General features: G+C 36.5%; 1 protein-coding gene across 1 annotated transcript in view; it reads right to left on the bottom strand.

Moving 5' to 3' along the window:
• The window catches only part of ARFGEF1 (ADP ribosylation factor guanine nucleotide exchange factor 1), an 85,389-nt gene that overhangs the window by 13,519 nt on the left and 48,184 nt on the right, over positions 1-23,686 (bottom strand). Inside the window, exons 11-29 of the mRNA XM_054000537.1 lie at positions 21,323-21,422; positions 21,064-21,203; positions 20,851-20,959; positions 19,682-19,883; positions 18,647-18,758; positions 17,246-17,451; positions 17,062-17,146; positions 16,350-16,521; positions 15,014-15,165; positions 11,654-11,782; positions 8,416-8,574; positions 7,940-8,090; positions 4,380-4,470; positions 3,261-3,301; positions 3,003-3,172; positions 2,229-2,380; positions 1,895-2,067; positions 814-974; positions 44-174 (exon numbers count right to left, since the gene is read on the bottom strand). Coding sequence (XP_053856512.1) covers positions 44-174; positions 814-974; positions 1,895-2,067; positions 2,229-2,380; positions 3,003-3,172; positions 3,261-3,301; positions 4,380-4,470; positions 7,940-8,090; positions 8,416-8,574; positions 11,654-11,782; positions 15,014-15,165; positions 16,350-16,521; positions 17,062-17,146; positions 17,246-17,451; positions 18,647-18,758; positions 19,682-19,883; positions 20,851-20,959; positions 21,064-21,203; positions 21,323-21,422 — 2,636 coding nt within the window. The remainder of the gene's footprint in view (positions 1-43; positions 175-813; positions 975-1,894; positions 2,068-2,228; positions 2,381-3,002; positions 3,173-3,260; positions 3,302-4,379; positions 4,471-7,939; positions 8,091-8,415; positions 8,575-11,653; positions 11,783-15,013; positions 15,166-16,349; positions 16,522-17,061; positions 17,147-17,245; positions 17,452-18,646; positions 18,759-19,681; positions 19,884-20,850; positions 20,960-21,063; positions 21,204-21,322; positions 21,423-23,686) is intronic.

Genomic DNA, 23,686 nt, shown 5'->3' on the forward strand with positions numbered 1-23,686 from the left:
AAGTAAGCCTTTTAAAATTTGAATTACAAATACTGATTGTTACCTGGTTCTTACATCTAATTTGCATCTATTGATGATACAGGACAACTCAAAGAGAATTGGGAACCATCCTCGCACCCACACTCTGTCTTCAGGAGCTACATTCATATCATCACTTGTGTATTCCTTGAATGCCTTCAGAAGGAAACAGTTACACAGTCACAGAAGTTATACTCTTCAAAACAAAACACAATTTGTACTGTAAACAACAATCTCTCCTGCAAGAGTATTATACCCTGATACCTCAGATGAGTTGGCAATCAAAACAGTTACACTGGGTAAGTGAACTGTTTTTCAAACTAATGCTTAGTATATTATGATGAATAAACTTTAAAAAATAAACAAGATTACACATTCAAGCACCAGTGTTTTCTTGCAGTTCAGTGTGAATCTCTTGCTCTCTTTTTTATAGAGACAGCTCTGAAAGTGAGGATCTAACCATAACATTTTGAGGATATCAAGCATTTTTTGGTTATGCCATAATCCATTTCTTCATATTTCCCTGCTGAGAGCAGATCCTGAGATATGTTGATTTCCAACAGGTCTCAGGAATACGAGTCACCAGTGGAATTGGGCAGTAGGGATGGGCAAAGGGGAATAAAAAAATAGAAAAATCACTGATACTTTCAAAGCCTGTGGCATTTTACACTCCTATTGTTTCTGAATAAGGTACATTTCTCATTAATCCATGAAACTTGAAGGGAAGCCAGTAGGTTTAGCATAATTATTTTTCCTTTGTAACAGCACTTATAATTCAGTTAACACAGACTATACCTGAGGCCTGTCAGACACATATTTTGCACAGTGGCGAATGAGGCGGATCGCTTCCATACTGGTATCTGGAAATGCTGCATTGCAGGCAAATTCAGACAAGCACTTCACTGCATCCTGGAAAGAATCTATGGTTGCTGGGAAGTGTTTTTCAAACACGATTGCTGAGAGAAAAGTGTGAACAGGAGAAGAAAAAAAGTGTCATGCTTTAAAAGCTATTAATTCTAATACGAACTGTCTGTAACAAGTCATGAGAGACTGGTTCATTGACTGGTGCTGTCAAATGCCTGAGTAGTAAGAAAAACTAAAGAAAAAAAAGGAATTAAAAAAAAAATACACAGAGGGCATTTCATTTTGACAGCGAGTATTTAAAATAAATTAAGGTAGCATCTGGACTAAAGCAGGGAAATGTAACAGTTAAGCAAGACTACAGCAATAGGTTTAACACTAGTCTCTGTCACCACAGCTTAAGAGGGACACATGAAGCATGGAGTCCCATCTACTAATGGACCTCCTCCCCAGCAACATGTTGCCTTGTTTTAAAATAGCTGCTTTTGAAGGAAAAAAAATGCTTCATCAGCAATGAAACAGTTTTATAAACTTGCAGAGGTTCAGACAGAATAAAGAGATCCCTTAAAATCTGGGATCTAGATTAGAATAGAGAGACAGAAAAAAAATTATCACAATGCCCCCTAGCTCAGCACTTTCTCCTTACACAAGCACAATTCAGAAAAACAGAAAAAGAAAAGCAAACAACATAATAGTAAAATATGTACATCTTTTTTTTTTTTTTCGTAGGGGAAACCCCAGAATACTTCACTTAAATAAAAATGTGTACATTAACTAGAATATCTAAGGCCTGAGTTGCTTTACCTACAAACAGACAAGTTTTTTTTTAAAAAGGCATAAAGAAAACCAATTAACTCTCATCTTATTGAAGGAATTTGGTAAGTATTTTCTCAGAGGACTGATTGGAAATTGTAAATCATTGTTTCCAAGACATGAAGCAAGGTCTACTATGCAGGCTTTTTGGACTCTGGAGTGACACTCCCTTCCATGATGTCTGAATATCATTCATACTCACTGACAATGTGTCCTGTAGTCTGGAATGCCAGTTCCACTATACTTTCATCCTGATCTGAGGCTGCCAGATGAAACACTGAAAAAATGTTTTTCCAGCCAGAACGAATGTTAGCAGCCTGGGAATTCACCATCTGTGCAATACACCGTACAACCATGTCTCGAATAGTAGGAGACCTAAATTAGGATAATAAACAATAATTCTTTAAACTAAATTACATAATTAATTAGAGTAGTATAATTCTCTAACGACTGATTTTACAAAAGCAATTTGAAATATTAATTGCAAAAGTTGATGCTTGTGATCCAAGGCAATTCAGTTAAATGTATGTTATTACCTGTTTCTCTTCATGATATGTTCAAATGGTCTTAGGAAGTCCTTCTGGAATCGGAAATTAGCAAGTTCTCCTTTTTCCAAGAACTTCATTGACAATTGCCTTAATGAGTCTACTGCAAAAATAGCTACATCTTCATTGGGATTACAGCCAACCTGAGAACGTAGAATAGAAATGCAGAGTAAGCTTGCATTAGAATTCTTATGGATTCAGCACAAGCTGCCTTTACAGTTGGTAACAGAACTAAGCAGTACTGAAAAATTAACAAAATTAAACAGTAGTCAATTCCAGAAACCACACTGTTTATGCAATTCAGTAATCCCTAATTCCAGCTATTTTATACGTTAAATAACCTGACATTTAAAACCTCCTAAAAACAAGCAAGCCATGTAAAAAAGACTTCAACAGCTGTATTAAAAATGCAAGTCAAACATTCATTTGATAAAGAGTCAATTTAGACTTGAAGACAACCTCTTAAACCAAGCATCATGAAACACCCCCAAAAATTACAGCACAAAACTAACAGAAGCCAGTTCTAGACTCAAGTAATGGTAAATAACTTAATGTATACTTCTGTTTTTATATTTATTATACTGTGTACCTCTGTCTTCTCGCAGGTCTTTCCAGCTTTACATTTTTTGTTGGTTTAAGCTTACAGAGAAGGACAGAAAAACCACTATGATTCACATAAGCATGTGATTTTCCAATAAATCTCAAAATAAAATAATCTGCATCAATAACTGAAGGAGCATGCACTATAAGCATTAACAGGGATACCTTATTAAAATGATCGCCAATAACTTCCCAGATCCTAGACCACTGTAACCTTATCCGGCCCATGTTGTAGTAAGAAATCTCTACTATCTTCTGCAGACTAAACATTCGAGGGTGGGTAGCAGACAGCAGCTCATCCATAGACACAGCACAAAGCCAGCGAACGAAATCCACTGTTGAATGACCACAGATTTTAATGCAATATTTTTCCAACGTTTAGTTTACAGGGGTGGGGAGGGGTAGGGAAGAGATGAAACCTACCAATAGCATTTCCATCCAACCTTGTAGATCCAGTAAATATTCTGTAAAGTGCAGTTGAAGACATGGTTAAAATTTCTTAAGAAAAGCATCTGTTAAATGTATTCAAGCTTCCTTGTCTTGTTTTTCTTAACAATATATAGACAGTCTCTGATTACCTTTATTTATTAAAAAACAATTAATTTTTTTACAATTGTAAAGACATAGTGAGAATACTGTCAGCTTTTATCATCCCTGATAGAAACACAAAACTCAAACGTCTCCAGAGTAATAATATCCATTTGCCAGGAAAAGTAGGTATTTGAAACACTTGCCATTATGAAGCAGGGAGGGACACTGCAAACCTAAACTGCTATTATGTGTTTGACATCAAGCTTCCAGCGCACTTGATGTGATTTTATTGCAAGAAAACCTTTCACTGAACTGACATCAATCTTGCTTCCCGTACTTCAACCATAGAAATGTTTGTAAGCCTTCAAAATGGTATCTCTTCATCAATTTTGACAACCAATAAGAAAATTATATGTTCTGATTTCTTAGATGCTGAGCAAGCAAGATCCATGAACACTTCAGTCTGATCACTACTGTATGATATAAACAGGGAATGTTCATAATATGTATTCTGCCCAGCCAAATCCAGTTAAAATAAATGTGATTCATAGAACGGAAGACTGGAATAATAATTTTGGTCATTTCAGACAACATCTACATAATCTAGAGGAAAGCAAGGGAGTCAGTGATTACATTTAGGAGAAAAAGATTCTGACAATAATGCCCTCAGTACTAAGGCAAAATGAGATTTGAAATCTGTTACTATATACAGCAAATCAAGATTCAGCAGACACTACAGCAGACTCCATTCTTTAAGTCTTATGCAGTAATTTTTTTTATCAGTAAAGAAGTTTCTTGCCTAATCTTTGCCCTGCTCCTTCTTGCACAAACACCCATGATGCAAAAAAAAAAAAAAAATCCGCCCCCCCCAGCTGAAAAGCACTTCTCTATGGTAGTATTTATGTAGGCTTTTTCCAAATAAATTAATAAATTAATAAGGTCCTTTTCTTAGCACAGGGTATTCAAATACTGCTTGAAAAACTTCAGGCAACAAGAAATTTAATACAGTACCTGTCTACAGCAACAACAACGCTTTGGGAGCTAGTTTCACCAATGGATTCCTGAATACTTGCTATCTGCTTCCAATCCACATTTCCACCAACTACAGTGAGAAAAAATTGAAAAATGTGTAAAAAAGAATACAGAATGGGTTGGGAAGAAAGAGGAATAAAAGTTGTGCCACTACAAGTATAATGAAATATATTTTTAATTCACAAAAAAGAGAAGCACATTATGAATTTCCCTTACATGAGCTGGCCACCATCTCAGTGAACAGTTGCATGTTGGTGTAAGTCCTAATTATCCTAATCACCTAATTATTATATTCTATCCATGTATCAATTGTATTAGTCTCCAAAAATTGTCCACATTTAGAGCAACAGATAGAAGTGAAAAAATAAAACTCACAAGAATCCCCTTTTTTCTCCTCCATTTTTCAATGAAACTTTGGTAATCTTGCCACTTAGAACACACAACATATGACTGAGAATTTTTCACACTTAATTAGCATCAAGTGAGTAAATCCATCCCAAAAGATTTTATTTCTTATCATTCAGAAAGAAGAGCTTCCACCAAAATTCCATCTTTAAGCTACATCTCAATTACAGCAAAATTATCACCCAAAAATAGTGAGAAATACCTATAAATAAAACCAGCAATTATTTATTTTGGAGGCTTGAAACTGTAACCCACATCTGGGAAAGCTCATATGAAGAAAGAGCTAACTTTGCAGTGAGAAAAACTCTGAAATTTTTAGCAATCTCCAAACTCCCCTTGAACCACCATCAAAAAAAGAGCAGGAATCTTGCAATCACTTTGGGTAATTCCACATACCCTGTATGCAGGTTTTGTTTTTTTTTTTTTTTTTTAAAGCAATACAGAAAAGAACAGAACACTGAAAGAAGGCAAGTAGTTCTGATCTCAGAGGTTTGCTGAGAGAAAAACTTCTCATGTTTCAGCCTGCCTCAGAGTCTTGATGTGTTCCATCCACACTTGGAAGTGGTTGGAGATGACTGACTGTCAAATCTATAAGCTTACCTACCTGAAGTACTTTTCTAGAGCATTTATTTTCTGTACATACATATGTAACCTCATACTAGTATCTCAGCAATGTATAATACCACTGGGTTTGATCAAGACCTCTCTTGTAAGCACACAAGCTGCCAGTGTCAATGAGCTTGAATCTTGGTACTGAGTCAGCAAAGAAACATCAAATGAGCAGCAGAGTGTGAAGAGAATTTGAAGGGCTATTTCCAAGGAGTCAGAACCTTAACCAACTTTACCAGCTTATGTGAGAATTCCTTGTTATCACAGGGTTTGTAATTCAGTGCTTGAAAACCTGAACAGACAGCAGACTTACACTCTAACAGTTGTGAAATCTTTAACAATGCAACACAAGAGTCAGCTAGGTAACTCTGCTTTGCAAAAAAAAGAGATTTCTCAGATTCCCCCTGTCCAAAGAGGATTTCTGGTTACCCAGGAGGTACACTTTGGCTATGACCTACTCACAGCAGCAGGTTTTGTCTTCCAACTTGGTGAACAGAAACTGACATAGAAGAAATGTGAATTTCACAATTACAACTCCAAGTAAGGCAATATTCCTACCAAAGGAGCAATAGATGATGCTTATTCATTCACTTTTACAACCCCCATGCTCGTGATGTTTTGAATTTCCAAGTACAGCAAAAAAAAGGGTCACAAGAGGAAGGTAGCACAAGAGATAAAGACATTTGAATGCAGATGCCTGAACAGACACACCTGAATTCCTGCTGAGGCAGCAAATGAGCAAAGGAGCTTTTGGGCCTGGTTTTGTTATCTTTGTTATTTAAAAAAAACCCCACATTATCTTCAGCAAGAAGACTGAGTGCTGCTGCTTATCCATATCTGATTTTGCAAGTAGGTCTGAAAGATGGAGTTTCTCCGTCACCAGACTGCAACTTGACTCACTCTAAACAACTATTTTCCTGTAAAATATGTGTCTGTGTATATGGACATACACACTATGTGTTCTTCACAGGAATTTAGGTTTATAGAAAGCTTGCAAGAAACCCATCGTTACAATGCATACTTTGGAGTAATCATAGAAAATTAAACTATCTGCAAAAAAAGGATTTGTGGAAAGAAGTAAAATAACTAAACCAGTTGAGAAAACGTTCTAACAGCCCCTTAGTGCATAAAAACCAAGTTAAGCGGTTTCCTATAAGATTGAAGCAACATTATTAAAAAAAAAAAAAAAAGTCAAGTTTCCATATGTGCACTGTAATAAGCATTCCAAAAATTCAATTCAGAAAAAAAACATTTTATGCATTTGGGCATAAACTGTTTTCCCTAGAAATGTAGCTGACAGCAGCAAAAGGTCTTTATGAACTGGACCTATACCAGTGAGTGGCAAGTATGATTTAGAGACACCTGAATACCACTTGCATTCTTGAGTTATGAGGACTTAAAACCTTTAAAGTCCTGCCACTGCAGCACAGAGAAACTGCCAGCATTTGGAAGCAGCCAATTTGCACAAGTCATGAGGGAACACTGAACTGAAGGATGCATATTGGAAGGGCAGGAAGAAGCTCAGTGTATGAGATGTTGGCAGATTAATTCATTTCCAAGCCCACATTTTCCCTTCATCAATGCTTGGCAAGGTGAGGGGAGTACAGAGAGGCAGGCCAAAGGGGAGCAGAAGGGAAAGAAAAGGAATGACTACAGAAGAAGAAAAACGGTCTGAGAGTACACAAAGCTGGATGATTAGGACTAGTCTGGGGGCTAAGATCAGGGAAAACAGAAAATTATCATTACTCAAAAAAAAGTTACATGAAAAACTGAGGGAAGAAAAAGCTTTTGTTTGGCTGTGGGTGAAGTTCAAAAGGCAGGAGCATCACACTATAACTGAAACTTTCTCACAGTCGAAGTGACAATATACACTTTGATGCTTCCAGAGTTTTGTAATACCCTACACCTATAGATCTTTAACTATGTTCCCACTTAAAACAAACAAACAAACAAAACTCCCAACATTTTAAAGATAAATTTAAGGTAAGTCCTATACTCTTCTAGGAAGATAAGAAACAAAATAAGAAACAGTGTACTTTGGCGCTCAAGCCTAAAAAAGGCACTTACTCAGTACCAAAGTAACCAGAAAATGAAAGAAATGGAATTTCAGAATTTAAGCTAAATTAATCTCCCACTTGGTTTGAATTCTGTGTATTTCTCACAAAGCTCCATAACAGATGCTTAACCTACACATACTGACTTGCTTGCTTGGTAAAATACTTGGCACACTAATGTTGCAATATTATTAAACCTGGTCATACCATCTGCAATCCATTTTTAGTTGGAAAGTGATATTTTAATAGAAGTGAATAATATATATAATCTTCTTACATTTTCCACCCTAGCAATAATAACAGAGCAAACGAAATATTCCAGAAATTGGAGTAAGTCTATTCAAAGCGTAAGTTTTACAAGGACTACTTCATGGTCTTTTGTCAGAAATGAACATAAAAACACAGAACAAATTTAAACAGTTCTCTCAACAAAACCAGTTAAATGAAATACTTCATATCTGCATCACTTACCCAGTCCCAGCCCCACAAATTCATCAGGTGCCTGATCTTTTGTTCCAGTAAAAGAACCTTCCCTGCCACGCACTGTCCCTGAGATGTAGCGAGGTTTTACTCCAGTTCCTATTAACTGTGCCAGTTCAAGCTGACTGATGCATTTCAGAATCTATTCCAGAGAATAAAGAAGTTGTTTACCAACAAAAAGCAGTTTGAAATAGTAAAAAGCAAGTAAAGATCTTTAGAAGAAAAAAATTCCAATACTTGAAGTCAAAAAATCTGGGGTTTTTTGCCTAAAATGAATATACATTTAAAAGGTACTGGATTAGTCTCTATCCGTTTTCTCACTTCGACATGTTTTGCTACTTTAATAAGTATAATACATGCAGCACTTACCTAAACCCCACTGTGTTTATGCACAAACAAGCACACTACTGTGTTGAAAAATCAGTGAACATGCTTTCTCTTACACTTTACGTACAAATGACTTGTACCTCATGCCAGGAATTTCCTAAATAGTTTCCATCTGTATGAGCCACCGTGATGAGAGTTTTAATGGTGTCAATGTTCTTCTGCTTCATTTCAGTAATACCAGAACTCACTGTAAGCAATGTAAATCTTGCTAATGCTTGAACATAGGCATCTCTTTCAAGCTACAAATGGGAGGGAAAGAAACAGAAGTCTCATAAATATTTTTGCCATTTCTTGTTCTTAGCACAATCTGTATGATTTCATCAACTATACCATTTACCTTTCTCTTCCTAGAATTCAATTTCCAAAGCATAGTGAAAATATCTCAAGTTCTTCACCAGTAAGAAGTTATCTGTGGGATGAAATCAGGTTCCTTCTATTCAGGAACATGAAGTGTAATCTCTGACAGCATAGAACACATAAGATGTGTTTATGTTTCTGGTTTGGTCTTTTTTTGGGAAAACAGGACGCTATTTCAGAAGAAATGTTGCTACTTAGCTAAGTTTTCAATAGTCTTATACTATCCTCAGACCTACTCTGAAAATGCTGCGTTGCAGACTCAATGAAACTTTGGCATCTTTTTGTCAACAAAATTTTTAAAATTAATCTAAAAGGCAAGTTATGCCAATCCTATGGAATTGCTCAAAATGTATTTGACTTTATCTGCACCATCTGGAGCACCCCAGAAGCTTCTGAAGCAACTGTCATGGGTAAACAGCAAGTGACCATAATCTAGACAGATTTCACAAAAGAAAATTCTACCCAGTTACCCAATTTTTATGTGTATGGTATCTGTAAGCAACACAGAGAACTCCTCAGATCTCACATGAGCCAATTACCATGGCAAAAAGGGGATTACAGTTAAGCCCACAAGTGCATTTTATTCTCCTGTTATGTATAAACTGAAGGCTGTAAAGTGAAATGGTTGTACACCAGATAAACAAATGACAATTATGAAATATATTTAACTGTTTGGATATTTAGGGCTATTTTTAAGTAAAAAATCATTGAGAACAGAAAACAACCAAATATAAAAAAAACAAACCCAGGAAGAATGGGATTCTCCAGAGAAAACACTAACACTGTAACAGTGGGCTATGGTAGAAGGGACAGACTGCCACTGAGCCACTGACTGCCACATTCAAACCCAACCATTATTGCAGGGTGCACTGGCAAAGACATAGAAAATGATGTAGAAGCACAGAAAAATGACGTCTCAAAGAAAGAGTGCTAAGCAATGAAGCTTTAGAGTCTACAAACTGCGTATCTTCCGTAAAAACAAAACGTTTTCAGTCCTACTCATTCCCGCAGGTATTCCACCCTCCCCACTTTTTCTAAGCCAGCACAGCAGAAAACAAACAACTGAACAATGTGACCATCACCCAGAAATTTAAACCTGACAATATAAGCAGATTAAGTACATCCTTTCGATGTGTATCTTTTCTCAGATGCTTAAAGACAAAAGTCAGACTGTGTGACAAGTCTAAGATTAAAAGTATAAATAATTAAAACCAGGATCTGTAATTAAGCTTTTAGAGGTGAACATGCATAACTTAAACTATACTGTGTACTCTGGAAATTTTCTTAAAATTAAAGGAATCCAGGTCCCTCCATTTTCTCTCAAGGTGTATAAATGAATGTTAACTCTTAATAAACACCAATCTTAATTTCTGTACATTTACACAATGAAAATTGTAAAGCTGCCATCACTGATTAAGCACATGAGGAAAAACTTATTCCAACAGGAAAGATCCTTAAATCAGCTCAAGTACACATGTGCCAGTCTCCTTCAAACCATCAGAGCTATCTGGTTTCAGCAGTCAGACAATATCCCAACTAACCAAGACCTTGTGAATTGGAATCATCCTGTAATACTGAAACCACCAACAAACCAGTACTGTTTATATCAACAAAACAGAATTTCCACAGAAAACCAAGAAGTAGTAATGCTTATATTGAAAATGCAAAAGCAACGCTTCCCATTTTCTGACATTTAAAAACTTGTTTTTGGAACACTTCCAGTTCAATAATGTCCCAAGCCAATGGAAGGGCACAACCAAATCATAGGGATCTTACAGCAAACATGTCCTTGCCCTCCCCAGCAAGGCTGACCACTGCAGGACTGTGAGCTAAACTCTGCAGCTGCTGAAACTGGTATTGGTACCAGTTCCACTTCTGCAGCTTAGAAACAAAAGTATCTGGAGTGTGTTTCACTGAACATCTGCAGGCTCCAGGGAAGGCTTTGTTTATCAAATTTTTAAGTCTGTTCAGCTCAGGGACAGGTGGTTGTGCAGAAATTAGGTGGAAAAACAGAGGAAAGAAACCTCATGTGATCTCAAATAGGCTTTTTTAAGCAGCTGTATCACAGATCCCGATGTGCTTTTCCACATTAGTGGTATCTAACTTGCCAAATACAAATACAAAGGGAGAAAGAAGGAAAGCAATTCCCATTGTATCATAGTACAACATCTTCTATTTAGTCTTATACAGATGGTTTTTGGGTTGGTGTGTGTTCTCTTGGCAAGCATTTTCAACAGACACATGAAATAACACAATACCAAACATATGGATTTTGTCTGCCCCTCTCTTCAGCTATCTCTGTAACAGACTTATGGCTGACCAGTACTCCATTTATTAACTAATAATCTACAATAACATAATTGTACCTTCCCTACCAATGGTTTCTAAATAGAAAAACAAAAGCCAAAAAAAGCCCAAGTGTAATCACTATTGCCCTCAGGAGCCAGAGAGTCTGGCATTCTTGGCATTACACTTCATGCAAGATCCATTCATTCGTTACATCAGGAATGCCATTTCTAGTGCCATAACTGTTAAAAGGGTATCCATCTATAGACATCTTGGATTAGTATAATCTCTCTGAAGTTGACAACAGTATTTCAAATACAGTTCACAGAGAAACTATTTTGCAGGACAGAGACACTCATTTTATAATAAAACACAACACATCTAAGCACCTTTGTAACAATGCTAGAAATAAAATACTTTGACATAAAAGTAGTAAATTTCTAGGGAAACTAACATTCAGTGCAGAGGCATGGAAGCACTCACCACAAAACACCAGAAAAAATAAAGGCCACTTCATGTACACTTCCAGTCAAATATCAGATGAAATAGTAATGTCAGAAGCAGGCAGCCTCCAGCTATTGCAGTGCACAGCTTCAGCAGCAAGGACACTTAGAATCCCACTAACATCTTGCTGGTACATAAATCAAAGTATTGTCTCAATCTTAAATTTTTTACCTGAATGTTGAAAATGCAAGCAATCCGGATTGCACATCGGATACCCTCCAAACAAAGAGAGGCAACTTCGGTGTCATCACAGTCCTGTAGACCAACACTGAATGCAGCCAGGAAAGGTGTCCATGCCAACTGCAATGTATGCAAAGCAAGTGTTTTATCAGCAATTGTTGGTACTTGAAGGGAATGTTACAGTTTCACCATCTTGCTGAAGTGTAAATTCCATTCTTAACTTACATAATCAACCTTGAAGCTGTCTTTTGACAAAAAGGAAACAGAATACACAGACATGAAACTCATTATAGTAGAAAGTGTGGTTAGAAGAGACATGAGACACAGAATGAGGCAGAAGTAATGCAGAGTGGAGCTCCCCTCAAAAGTATTTGTCCTCTCCCTCAGCAACAAACAGCCATCTTCAGATAATTGTGAAAACCAAGTCCTGAAGTCAGTTAGATGTCTGTTAGAGTTTTAGCATTCTCAGGACGACTTTTACCTTTGCACATTGAAAAATAGAGAAAACAGTTACTGTAATAACCAACACACCATATAACAGATTTATGATGAAAAGTACATACTTAAGTAAGACTAGCTTATCTTGATAACACCAGAAAAAACAACAAAAAAAGGAGGGTAGTGAAAAGAAGGCAAACTTTATTAATCACACTAAAATTATGGTACGCTAACAACAACAACAAAACCAACAAAATACAGGACATGACTCTTGCCTTATCTCTCTACTACTAGTTTTGTTGCCCTTTCCCCTCCACCTTTTTGTACCTAAGCCACTACTACTATTTCCCATTCTTCTTGCCTTAGGTGGCACTGAATACTGCAAGAGAGACCATATAGTCCTTTCCTTGTGGTCAAGGCTCCCTCTCCCAAAGGCAGAAAAAACAGTGAGAAGATGCAGAGGATCCTGCTGCAACTACATAGAGTTACAGAGAGGGAACACCAGGGAACCCAGAATGATTTTAGAAATAGTTTTACCTGAAGTTACCCCAGATGAAATACAGAATCAATGGGCACAGCAAGGAGCAACAGATTTCACACTTAATTTCATAATAAAATGATGCACCACAGAGCTTTGGTTTCATTTAAGCCAGCAGCTCCAAAAGCACTACCTTCAAAAAGCATTTAATGCTTGCACATACCAAGCTGTAACTGTGGGACAGTATTAAAGGCATTCGATGAATTGACAGATTCAGGATTTAAGGTCCTGTTGTATCACCTTTAAAGGTCCCTTGCAACCCAAACTATTCTATAATTTTTTGTGCAGAAATGTATGTTTTTTTCCCAATGTCTTCCTAATTTTCCCAGCTATTTTAACCAAAACTAATCTTAAAAAATCACAAAACTGTAATATTTCTTTTAAATTATCTAATGGTCTGTATACTGTATACTAGATGTATGCTGTTATTCGTAGGCTGTTTTGTTAATGCAGGTGAAAATCAAGCCTCAAAACCAGACAATCAGTTCTGGGCTGCTTAGATGGGTGTATGAAGTGAATTTTTGCTGTTTTAAATATTCAGCCAATGTAGCTGTAAACAGTTACAATGATCAATTTTATGTGGACATCAATGGGTGAGATATCCAGAAACGTGTAAATTTTTACTGAAAATTTAAGTTTAAATAAAAAATGTGAAATTAAGTATTCAAATTCCACAGTTCTCACTTGTTTTTGAGAAGAGGGCCCTCTGGTCAATACATTACACTACAGTCCTCAGTACTTTAATTAGTTCATGAACATCCTCAAGTAACTTCAAGTAACAACTTCTTATTTTTTGCACCTTCACGAAACATGTTGAGGGTGTTAATTTAACCAGGGTGCTTCATATTTTGCTCCTTTGAAAATGAACTTTGAAAATACACTTTTCAGACAGTAAAGAGTAGGAAGTATTAGGGCTGGTATCTTGAAGAAAATCACACTATGAATTTTACAGATTCCTGCATGTGAATTATTTAATTTCAGCCTTCAGGAAATCAGCAGAGAGAAAGTATAGTACATCTCTGCTATGTGACACCTTGAACCGCCTAAAGTAAATCTTTAACAAGGTCTGTGCTTAGTGTTCCTCTGTACAAATCAAATACTATGCTAATTTTTTTAAATAAGGTGACAAAGAACTCGCTATTTTGCCTCACAGACAGCAATCCTAGACAGAGATCCTCAGTGTACCCAGGTGGCCAAGAAGGCCAACGGCATCCAGGCTTGTGCCACCAAGTGTGGCCACCAGGACCAGGGCAGTGCACTGTACTCAGCACTAGTGAGGCCACACTTTGAATCCCATGTTCAGTTTTGGGCCCTCAATGCAAGAAAGACATGGAGGTGGCTGCAGTGGGTCCAGAGAAGGGCAATGGAGCTGGTAAAAGAGGTGGGAGTTGGTCTCTTCTCCCAAGTAACAAGGGAAAGGATAAGAGCAAGTGGCCTCAAGTTGCACCAGGAGAGGTTTTGATTGAATATTAGGGAAAATTCCTTCACAGATGCAGTTGACAAAAGTCGGAACAAGCTGCCCAAGGAAACAGTGCAGGCACCAACCCTGGAAGCATTTAACAGACATGTAAATGCAGCACTTCAAGTCATGGTTTAGTGGTGGACTTGGCAGCACTGGGTTAACAGCAGGATTCAAAGTTTTTAAGAGTCCATCTCAAACCAAATGTTTCTGTGATTCTTGGGCCTGGAGCTCCACCTAACCTCACAGCACATCCCTCCAGGGAACCATTTGTTTATTCAGTGGTAGTGGTCTGAGACTTTACTTCCATGGAGCAGTTCACAAAGGGGTCATGTAAGCACCATGACTTGAACAAGGGCACAAACAAGAGTAAGGTAAAGCTGTAACAGTTTATCTCAATGGCAGATGACTGCTGTGAGTGAGGTATTCCAGAGACCACATCCAAGAGCACACTGAGGCATCCTACACTACTGAACACACTCTATCTATGAATCTGAATCACTGCTATAGAAAAGGCATTGGCGATGCAGACAGCTTTGCACTTACACAATAGCAGAGAGGTGCTTAGAATAATAGTTTAATACAGCTCCAGCTTCCTCCCCTAAACTGGACCAGACTCCTAGCTTTCTAAATTATTAATTTGCAACAGACAACATTAGATAAAAGTTTTTCCTGATAATTGCTCCATTGCTTTAAGATGCTTCTTCTATCAGCACAGAAACTTAAATTCCAGGGTATATGAAACTAGATTAGAAGGCTCAAAATCCTCTTTCCTGTAGCAAGTTAAATAACTCACAAAATGAACAAAGCACAGCATATGCAGATATTTTCAGATATTTTCAATAAATCCTGTCAGTCAGCATTTTATATTAAGAAACTGTGATATTCTATGTGATTATCTAAACATGTATCTCACCTTAAACATGGGTCTCACATGCTCCAGGTGTGTAGCACTGGTAAAAGGGGCCTGAACGTGGCTCACTGCCTCCATAAGAGCTTTAGCTGTTTTAGCCATTTGTTCCATTTCCAAGTTATATAGGAGTCTTCTCTGCTTCTCACTAGCAACACCTGCAAACACATTTTTTCTCTCATTTGTGCATCTTTAGCAATGGTATCTTTAGGAATATAATAATTTTACATTTTTCATTAGGTACAATATTCAGAAGCATTCTTGTATTATCCTTACTTTCTGAAATTATCACACCAGCCTTCTCATATTTCTTTTACAATATAGATAAAATTTAACTTAAGGCAAACTTGTATTTTAAATGCAAACTGTTTTTAAAACTTTATAGAATTTTAAGATTTGAACAACAGAGATTTCGTCTCCATCACCTCAACTGACAGCATAAATATCACACCCACTAAGGCAAATTTAAATGAAGAGATATTTCATAGGAATCCACCCGCAGAGAAAATAACAGTAAAAATAACTAGACACCCCTTTTCAGTGTGAGAATTACATTAAACTTTTTCATTTCCATAACAGAACCTCCATCTCATGAAGACAGTGAAATCCAAGTAGCATGTAATAATCATCTTTTTAAAAATGACAATAAAACATTGTGTTAAGTGAATGAATATTGAAAACAAGAGTATTTCTTTTTTTCAGATGCAAATTTCTTGCAAGCAATCTGTTCATAAGGCTAACCTAGGACTTAAATTATACAGATATGTCGGGAAAAAGTTAAATCTCTCTTAATGTTCTCTGTAGAAAAACTAGAATCAGTAACATCTCAATCTTCACACTGTGCAAAACACAAAATTTCTTTCTGTTATCTGAGAGAGAAAAAGATAATAAAGTGCACAAATTAGGGCCCTAAGAATCAAATATTGCAAAATATTTGAAGACAAATTGGTTATTGTAGGAAATCACAACAGTTACTTAAGAAAAAGAAGACACACAAAGTGTGTTCTGCTCTGTACCTATTGGCAACCATGTGACTTCATAGAGCCCTCCAATTTCCCTGTGCTGATGCTCAACAGCAAAATCTGCCTCCTTCATGGTCAATGCACTGATTGCTAGGAATTCAGATGCAAAGGGAAGTGAAAATAAGCAGCTGTATTTAATGCAGATATGAGGTTAGCATCATGCATTTATGTTAAAAAGAAAAGGATATGAAATTAGAAGCTAGGACTCACTGTGAGTTAAGTGAGTGGTGTTTGCTTCATTCAACTCTTGTTTTAAAAAGGAGAACTTCATGAAACTGAAGATCCAACCCTTGAAGAAAGCTAGCAATACTACTACTTACTTTGTTTAGTGGATTTTGTGGGTATTGTTAATTCTTTTGTTTCTTTCATTGAAATCTTCTTTCCAGCTATTTCATTATAGATAGCAGACAAATATTCTTCAGGGAGATCTTTACTGTCATTGATACCTCTATTCATTTTAATATACTGTTCTTTTGTCATTTTATTCTTAACCTGAAATGCAGAAAGTAGGTGTAAATATCAACAAATGAGGCAAGCTTATCAGTTACAATGTTCCCTATAAAACTGCCCAGCCCATGAGAAGTTACCATCAAGGATAAACCTGCAGATTCAGAAGACATTTTAAGATATTCAACACATCCAAGACTACACTGTTAAATCTACAATATACCACAAAGCCATGAGTTCATTCCAACAGTCAAACATTTGGTAGGATCCACAGATCAAATGTACATCAAATTAGACATACATTAAAAAAAAAAAAAAAAAAAAAAAGCTTTTTCTTGTCATACAGACCAAACTGTCTATCATGCAGAAATCTACTTTACAGAAAGGCCTAACCAAAAAAACTTCAAAACCTCAACACCCATGAAACATAATCCTGTTACTTAAAAGATGCACGAATGTGCATTACCTTACTTCTTACACAAATGCTGGTACTAAATTTGACATCAAGCTTTTACAACTACATTGTCACAAATCCTGAAAGTTACATGCCTATGAATTACACAGATATTTATTCCAGCAACATACCTGTGGACTGTGAAGATCTGTTGTCAACATGATAATTGAGTAAGCTAAAACATAAGCAGTATCTGCACTAGCAAAAAGAGTTTGCCTGAATGCAAAAAGGAGAGAAAGAATAGCAAATTTAATTATTAGGATTTCTTACTAATTACTCAGCTTTCCAAAGTTCTGAAGAAGAAGTATATCTTACCCTTGGTTACATTCTAAATATCTAGCAGCAAATTTCTCCATTAAGCGATCAATTTTTTGAGCTTCTCCTGGTAGACGAAATCCTTCTAGAAACATGCGCAGAGCTGAAACGAAATCCTTTCCCGAAAAGTCGTGTTGGTCTACATATGCATACATGACTTCTTTGTTAAATTTATCATTGTCTCCCAGGAACTCCCCAACCTGAGTCTAAAATAAGAATAGAAAAGACAAACTAGTGTATTTGTATTTGAAAAATAAGTAACAACAACAGTCAAATGTCGTACATTAAGAGGCATGTATTGCAGTTAATTGAGATACATTTCTTCTTCTCCTCTATTGTCTGAAGCCAAGTATTTTGGCCATATATTCCATCATAATGCTCTTACATGCTCACACATATCTGCCTATATTCTTCCTTCTCTGCTCTTACTCACGTGCCATTTTTTTGTTAGATGAATTCCACACGTGTACAAGACAAAGTCAGTATTACTAATGATTGTTCTCTGCTATAATGATGTTTGTAGTTAAGAAACTTATTACAGGAATGAAAAGCTTACTAAACTCAACCTTTTCCCCTGGAGTACTGATCTCAAACAGATGCAAGGGATTCTCAAATAAAAATAGCTGGTACTCAAAATACATCTGAGTTGATCACTGTCAACAAAATACAGTACAAAGAAAAAGAGCATGAATTCAGATAAAGATGCCTGGATATGTAAACTGAGGTTAAAAAAATGTTTTAATGTCTGATTCTAAGCATTAATACTGAAATTTGTGTCTTCAGCCACAGTTGCAAACATGGGCACCAATGGGTGTGGCCTTTATGCATAACGGTGAGAACACCTGTTTCAGAAAGTTAGATTTCTCATGACAATGTTAACATCAGATATTCCCACCCAGATATTGCAGGACCCTTCCAAGTCCAGCAACAGCTGCTAGCTATAAATAAAATCAAAGAGCTAATCTCAATTAACTAACTTTCCTCTGGGAGCAGAAAAAAATGCTTTTAATGTTGTTGCACTATATTATTATTTTCACTATCTCTGAAGGACAGATACTTCTGCAGTTCCTTACTAAAGTGTTTAGGATTTACGAAGTTGCTTCAAGGTATACTAGTAACTAAGTACAAGTTTTGAGTCAGATCAAGTAGGTCAGTCTCTTGCTTTACACCTTGCTGAACCAAAGGATACATAGAGCACAGATGCATCTATCACAGGATAGAGCTCTAATGCACCCTCCAACTCAAATTCCTTGAACTTAAAAATTTTAGAAGAGAGCAAAGTTTCCTTTTCTTCATTCCACAATAATGTGTTACACACTCTGAACACTATCAACTGATTTGCAATTAGTATAAACACATCAGTATAAGCACAAACAACAATCAGGAAAACAATTTCCTTACTGAATCTAATCTTTCCTCTTGATGCAAGAATTGAGCAATATCTTCAGGGGTAGTGCCAAGCATTCCTTGTTCTTGCAGGTACTGAATCCCCCTCTTTGGTTTCTTGTTGAATCTGTACAATGAAGAGTAAGATGAAATGAAAGTTAATCCCTTTACCCATGCAGAAAGCTGTACCAGCCTAAGTAAAGAAATCCAGACATTTCGGATAAGATGCTGAAAAATCTACATATTAAATATTTCTCCTCTATGAAACTGCACATTAGATAGGAATGAGCCACTTCCATTTACTCTGGCACTCATGAAGAAAAAAATATTCCACAAAGACAGCAAAATCTTGAAAAGAACAATTATACTGTTGATTTTTATCTTCATCTGTATGAAACAATCAACAAATCCATTAGTTGCCTGTAAAAATGATAGCATACAAAACATAGACCAGGAAACGAAAAGAAACAGAAGACCTAAAGGACTAAGGCATATTCGTGCAGGGTCCCAGAACTATATTACAGGAAACTTTCATTTTTGCATAAAACTGACCTCATTGAAGAGATTAAGGTGACAAAGATAAAAATCACATGGAAGATTCATGTCAGACTGCACTGAGAAATTATACTATCCTCCAGTTCTAATTATGACAAGTTAATTAATCATAAGGACTAATCAGCAGAAGCATACAGGCATTTTCAACAGTAACATATACATTAAAACAGGTCACATTCAAATGATCGCGAGTCCAATGTTCTTTTTATCCAAATATAAAAACCTTATTTTTAGACAAGCAGGTCTGGAGAAAAAAGAACAAACATTCAGAGTACTCATCTTCTAGCTGTGAGGAATTAGGTTAACACAAAACACTGTTGACAGGCTCCAAAGGGGACACCATTCAGCACTCTTTCACCAGAGGAAGTGCTGTTACATCCAGAGTTTTTTTCCTAACACAAGGTGAGTATCTATGAGGAGAAGGAAGAAAAACCCAGGAATCTTCATAGCTCCAAAAGAATCCACCCTCCCATGGGGTGATAAAAGGGCACTCACAAGTCAATTCCTTGTTCTATTATTTCCTTTTGCTGCTTTAGGACTTCAAACTGCTCTGGGTTGTCAGTGCCGGACATCTGTGTGCTGTAACTGCCAATTCCTGATGAAGCAGTAGAATCCAAAGAATTTAAGCTTCCATATCTGTTAATTGTCTCAGGGTGTTTGGTTTCACTGCTGTCCTGTTCTGTGGGTTTTTCTTGGCCTATAAATTGGAAAGGATAACATATATCCAAAATACATACAGTGAAAAGAAACAAAAATCACATGTCAAATCCTCAATGCAGGCTTCTAAAACTCAGGGTTATCTTCAAGTATGTATTTATTTTATATATATCTATATATGCTGCTTTTATTTTGGTTGGGAAAGTAAATAATTATTCAAAAGTCACTACAAGATATCAAGGAGAATTCTTTCAGTTCATCACATACTGAAGTTTAAGTCTTAAATTAAACTATAATTTCCAGCACTTGGGAAAAAAAACCCAACACCTGGGAAAACCACTTACCGCTTTAATATTTTATTTTCAAATCCAGTGTCACTTTTAACCTGGAACAACTATTCTAAGTTTTTGAAACACAGTGTCTAAAAGAATTTAGGCATGCCAAGGAGTTGGTGCTTTTAGTTCACAAAGACAGCCATGATAACTACTCCTAGAAAGTTTACTACTTCACCTACCAATTTTAAGTGCTTAATCTGAAAATTCTGGCATAACCTTAGGTTGGATGAAAGCAACATTAAAACAAGTAATTATTTAGTTACTTCATGGCTTACAACATTCAAACTTGTACAGCTATAAAGTGTGTAAGTAAATATTCAGTAAATAAGTAAAAAATTCAAGCTCTATTCAGCTTGCTTTAGCAGTTATTTAATCAATATGAAATTATATAAAAATCAGGGGAGCTTTAAAGAAAGTTTTGAGACATTTTTAAAATCAGAAATACAGAAAATAACAGGATTTAGACATTTTTCAGTCCAGTAGCATTCCAGGAATTCATACAATTCGGAAAAGACAACAAAGCCAACTTGTTTAAATGACACCAAACTTATCAGTATTTCTGCCAAAAGAAAAATAGTCTGGACATTAACAGCATCAAAATACTGGAAAAACACACTGAAGTCCTGTAGCACCTTATTACTAAAGGCAGAAGAAGCACATCATATGTCTTACCAAGGGTTGTCTGGGAATTGGGATTTACATATTGATCCTTACTCCACTCCACCATGCATTTCAAGATTGATACTAAGCATTCCAATCCTTTTTTCCTCAAACTTAATTCCTAGAAAAGATTTCATAAACAGTTAGTTAGTGGACTGGAGAGTTTAGTCTCAACCTATCGTGCCAAGAAACATGAAACTTCATGAAGTTTGGTGCAATTTTTACCTGAACATTGGACATGCCAAGTTCTTGGCTACCCCTTCCTTGAGCAATCTTTGATAAGTCATTAACCAGCCTTTCAAATATATTTGCTGCATTTAAATCGCAATCATAGTTCACGTATATGTCCACCACGCTCTGAGCATCTATAAATAAAGTGACACTGTCAACCTTGGAACAAAAACCAGGTAGTTTAATGAAAGGCAAGTATAGGTTTATTCTTTGAGATAAAAACCAAAATCTAGAACACAACAGTCCTTCATACCTGCACATATCCGTGTCAGCGTTTGTATAACCATCCACTTATGATCAAATGAGCTAGTAGAAGTTTCCAAGATATACAGGAAAATTTCTTTGAAGAAAACCTAAAAAATATTCCAGGAAGAGGGAGAAAAAAAAATCTATTACAAAAACAGTCACTAACTTCGATGGTCAAAAGTCTGACATACTTCTGAAAGCAGCACTTTAGAAGAACAGGAAAGAATGAAAAGGCAAAAAAAAAAAAGGAGGAAAGGAAGAAATACAACTTACAATTGATACATGCAAATTAGGAATTTGAATTATTTACTTATGTGCTTTTGCAGTGCTGCCCCAGTTTATTTTCTGAGCATTCAAAAGCAGAAGAATTTGGAATAATGTCAAATCCTGAAGGACAATTCAGCCTAAGAAGCAGCCTAAACTGCTGTTAAGAGGTCCTTTGGGATTTTGATAGAAGCATATTACCTCATGACAAAAATACTTCATCTATAAGATGATGACATTATGGTACAAATATAACAAACAGCTACGTATGCAAATTTGAAGAATTGGACCTTGATTAGAAAGGAAACATCTTGACACGAACGAAACAATCTACAGTATTAGATGATTACTGGAAGATAGGAACTGGTCAGGCACAGCATGCAGCACCTCCATTAACAGGAAAGCTACTCTTTACTAGAAAACAGGTAAGTTTGCCCTGAAAATATTTTAGTACAGGTGCTGTTGTTTGGAACAGAAACTATTTTATTCCATATCAATTAGTTCCTCACCAGACTCATCAGCACCATAGGCTGACTAATTCAGCCAAGCTTGCTTAGCAGCTAAACTAAAGCTTCTTCTTGCTTCTTTCCTGGGCAGCAGCAACTGCTGTAACAGCACCTGAACTCAAAAGTGAACAGGGAATTACATCACTGTTCTGTACTTCTGAGAGCTCAGCTCTTCACAGCCACCTGTGGATCCAAATCCACAACACACAGTTTTACTAGAGGACTGCTGAGAGTCTCGAGCCACTCAACTTCTCCAAAAATTTAATATATGCCATGCTGTGAGTAACCTTCAGTTACACATTTGGAGTTTTCTGATTTTTTACTGAAAGACACTAATGTTATAAATTCTCTAGAACTAGCAAAAGTATTTCTTTTCTGGTAGAAAATTTAAAAAATAAGTCACTGATGGAGCAGAGAAAAAGGTTTCAGGGACAAAAACTAAACCCAAATCTAAGCCAGAAGAGAAAATAGCTGGAAGCACTGCATATTATCAAGGCACTTCAGATCTCTAAGCCTCTGAGACCAAGCTGTCTTCTTGCTTCTGGTGTCACCTTTGGAAAAGCATATCCTGGAATGAACAACTTCCCAAAACCATAGTTATGGTTTACATTTCAGCTACTTAAAAGTGCTGTTTATCAGTATATAACTTATGGCAATTCACATCACAGAGCTGAGACTTTGTTCCTAATATACTGGAAAATTAAACCAGAAAATAGTTATTTATTATGTCTGGTCATCTGAAGTATGAGTTTTAAGGTATTCACAGTTATGAAAGGGTGGTAATGGTAAGCATAGCTAAATGACACCCCAACTCCTCTGATATCTAGGATTTGATTTGCTGCAAATATATTCATTAACCCATTCAGAATTACTGTTATAATACAACTAAGGTACAACTCAAACTATTTTACTGTCAGAGGGCAGTGTTAGCTAAATAGCTAAGTCAACAGGCCATGGGAGGGTCACTTTGAACAGAATCTGAAACTTTTCTTTTCAAACATGCCAGAAAATTCTTACACAGATGAAAAATGCAGCCTCAATCCCAAAATATATAGATTTTGCATATTGTAAATCAGAGCATATGGCTCTCCTTACAGCTTCAAGATACAAACTGCATGTGAAGTTATCTACATTTCTACCCACATCTTCAGAATAACCTTTAGGATCAGTAGCTGAAAGAAGAATTCTTAGCTCACAATCAGGAAAAAGAAAGAAGTTTCTAGAAACTGCTGTAACCTGTACTTTGTAATAGATGGGTACTTCAGCAGCATCAAGTTTTTGGGTTTGCTATTCACAAGAAGTAAATGTAGCCCTGATATGTGGTGATGGTCTTTAGCATACTCTACAACCTGCTACATTAGTGCAGGGCATCCTATAACCGTTTGCCTTGCATGTCTTCATTTTCTGTTAGGAATTTGTGAAAGGCTGGCAGTGATGGAAATCAAATTTCTGTCAGGAAAGCTGACTGCAATGTGTTCACCACCTACATGCTGACTTGTAAGCTCTCTGAACACAGCAAGTCCAGCACTTTCTGGGAGGCAGGCTGTGGGACTGAGAATGGCTCCATCCAGTCTGTCTGATGTGCCAAACCCTGCACACAC

Source organism: Vidua macroura, chromosome 1 (genome assembly GCF_024509145.1).
Source record: "Vidua macroura isolate BioBank_ID:100142 chromosome 1, ASM2450914v1, whole genome shotgun sequence".
Classification (NCBI taxonomy): domain Eukaryota; kingdom Metazoa; phylum Chordata; class Aves; order Passeriformes; family Viduidae; genus Vidua; species Vidua macroura.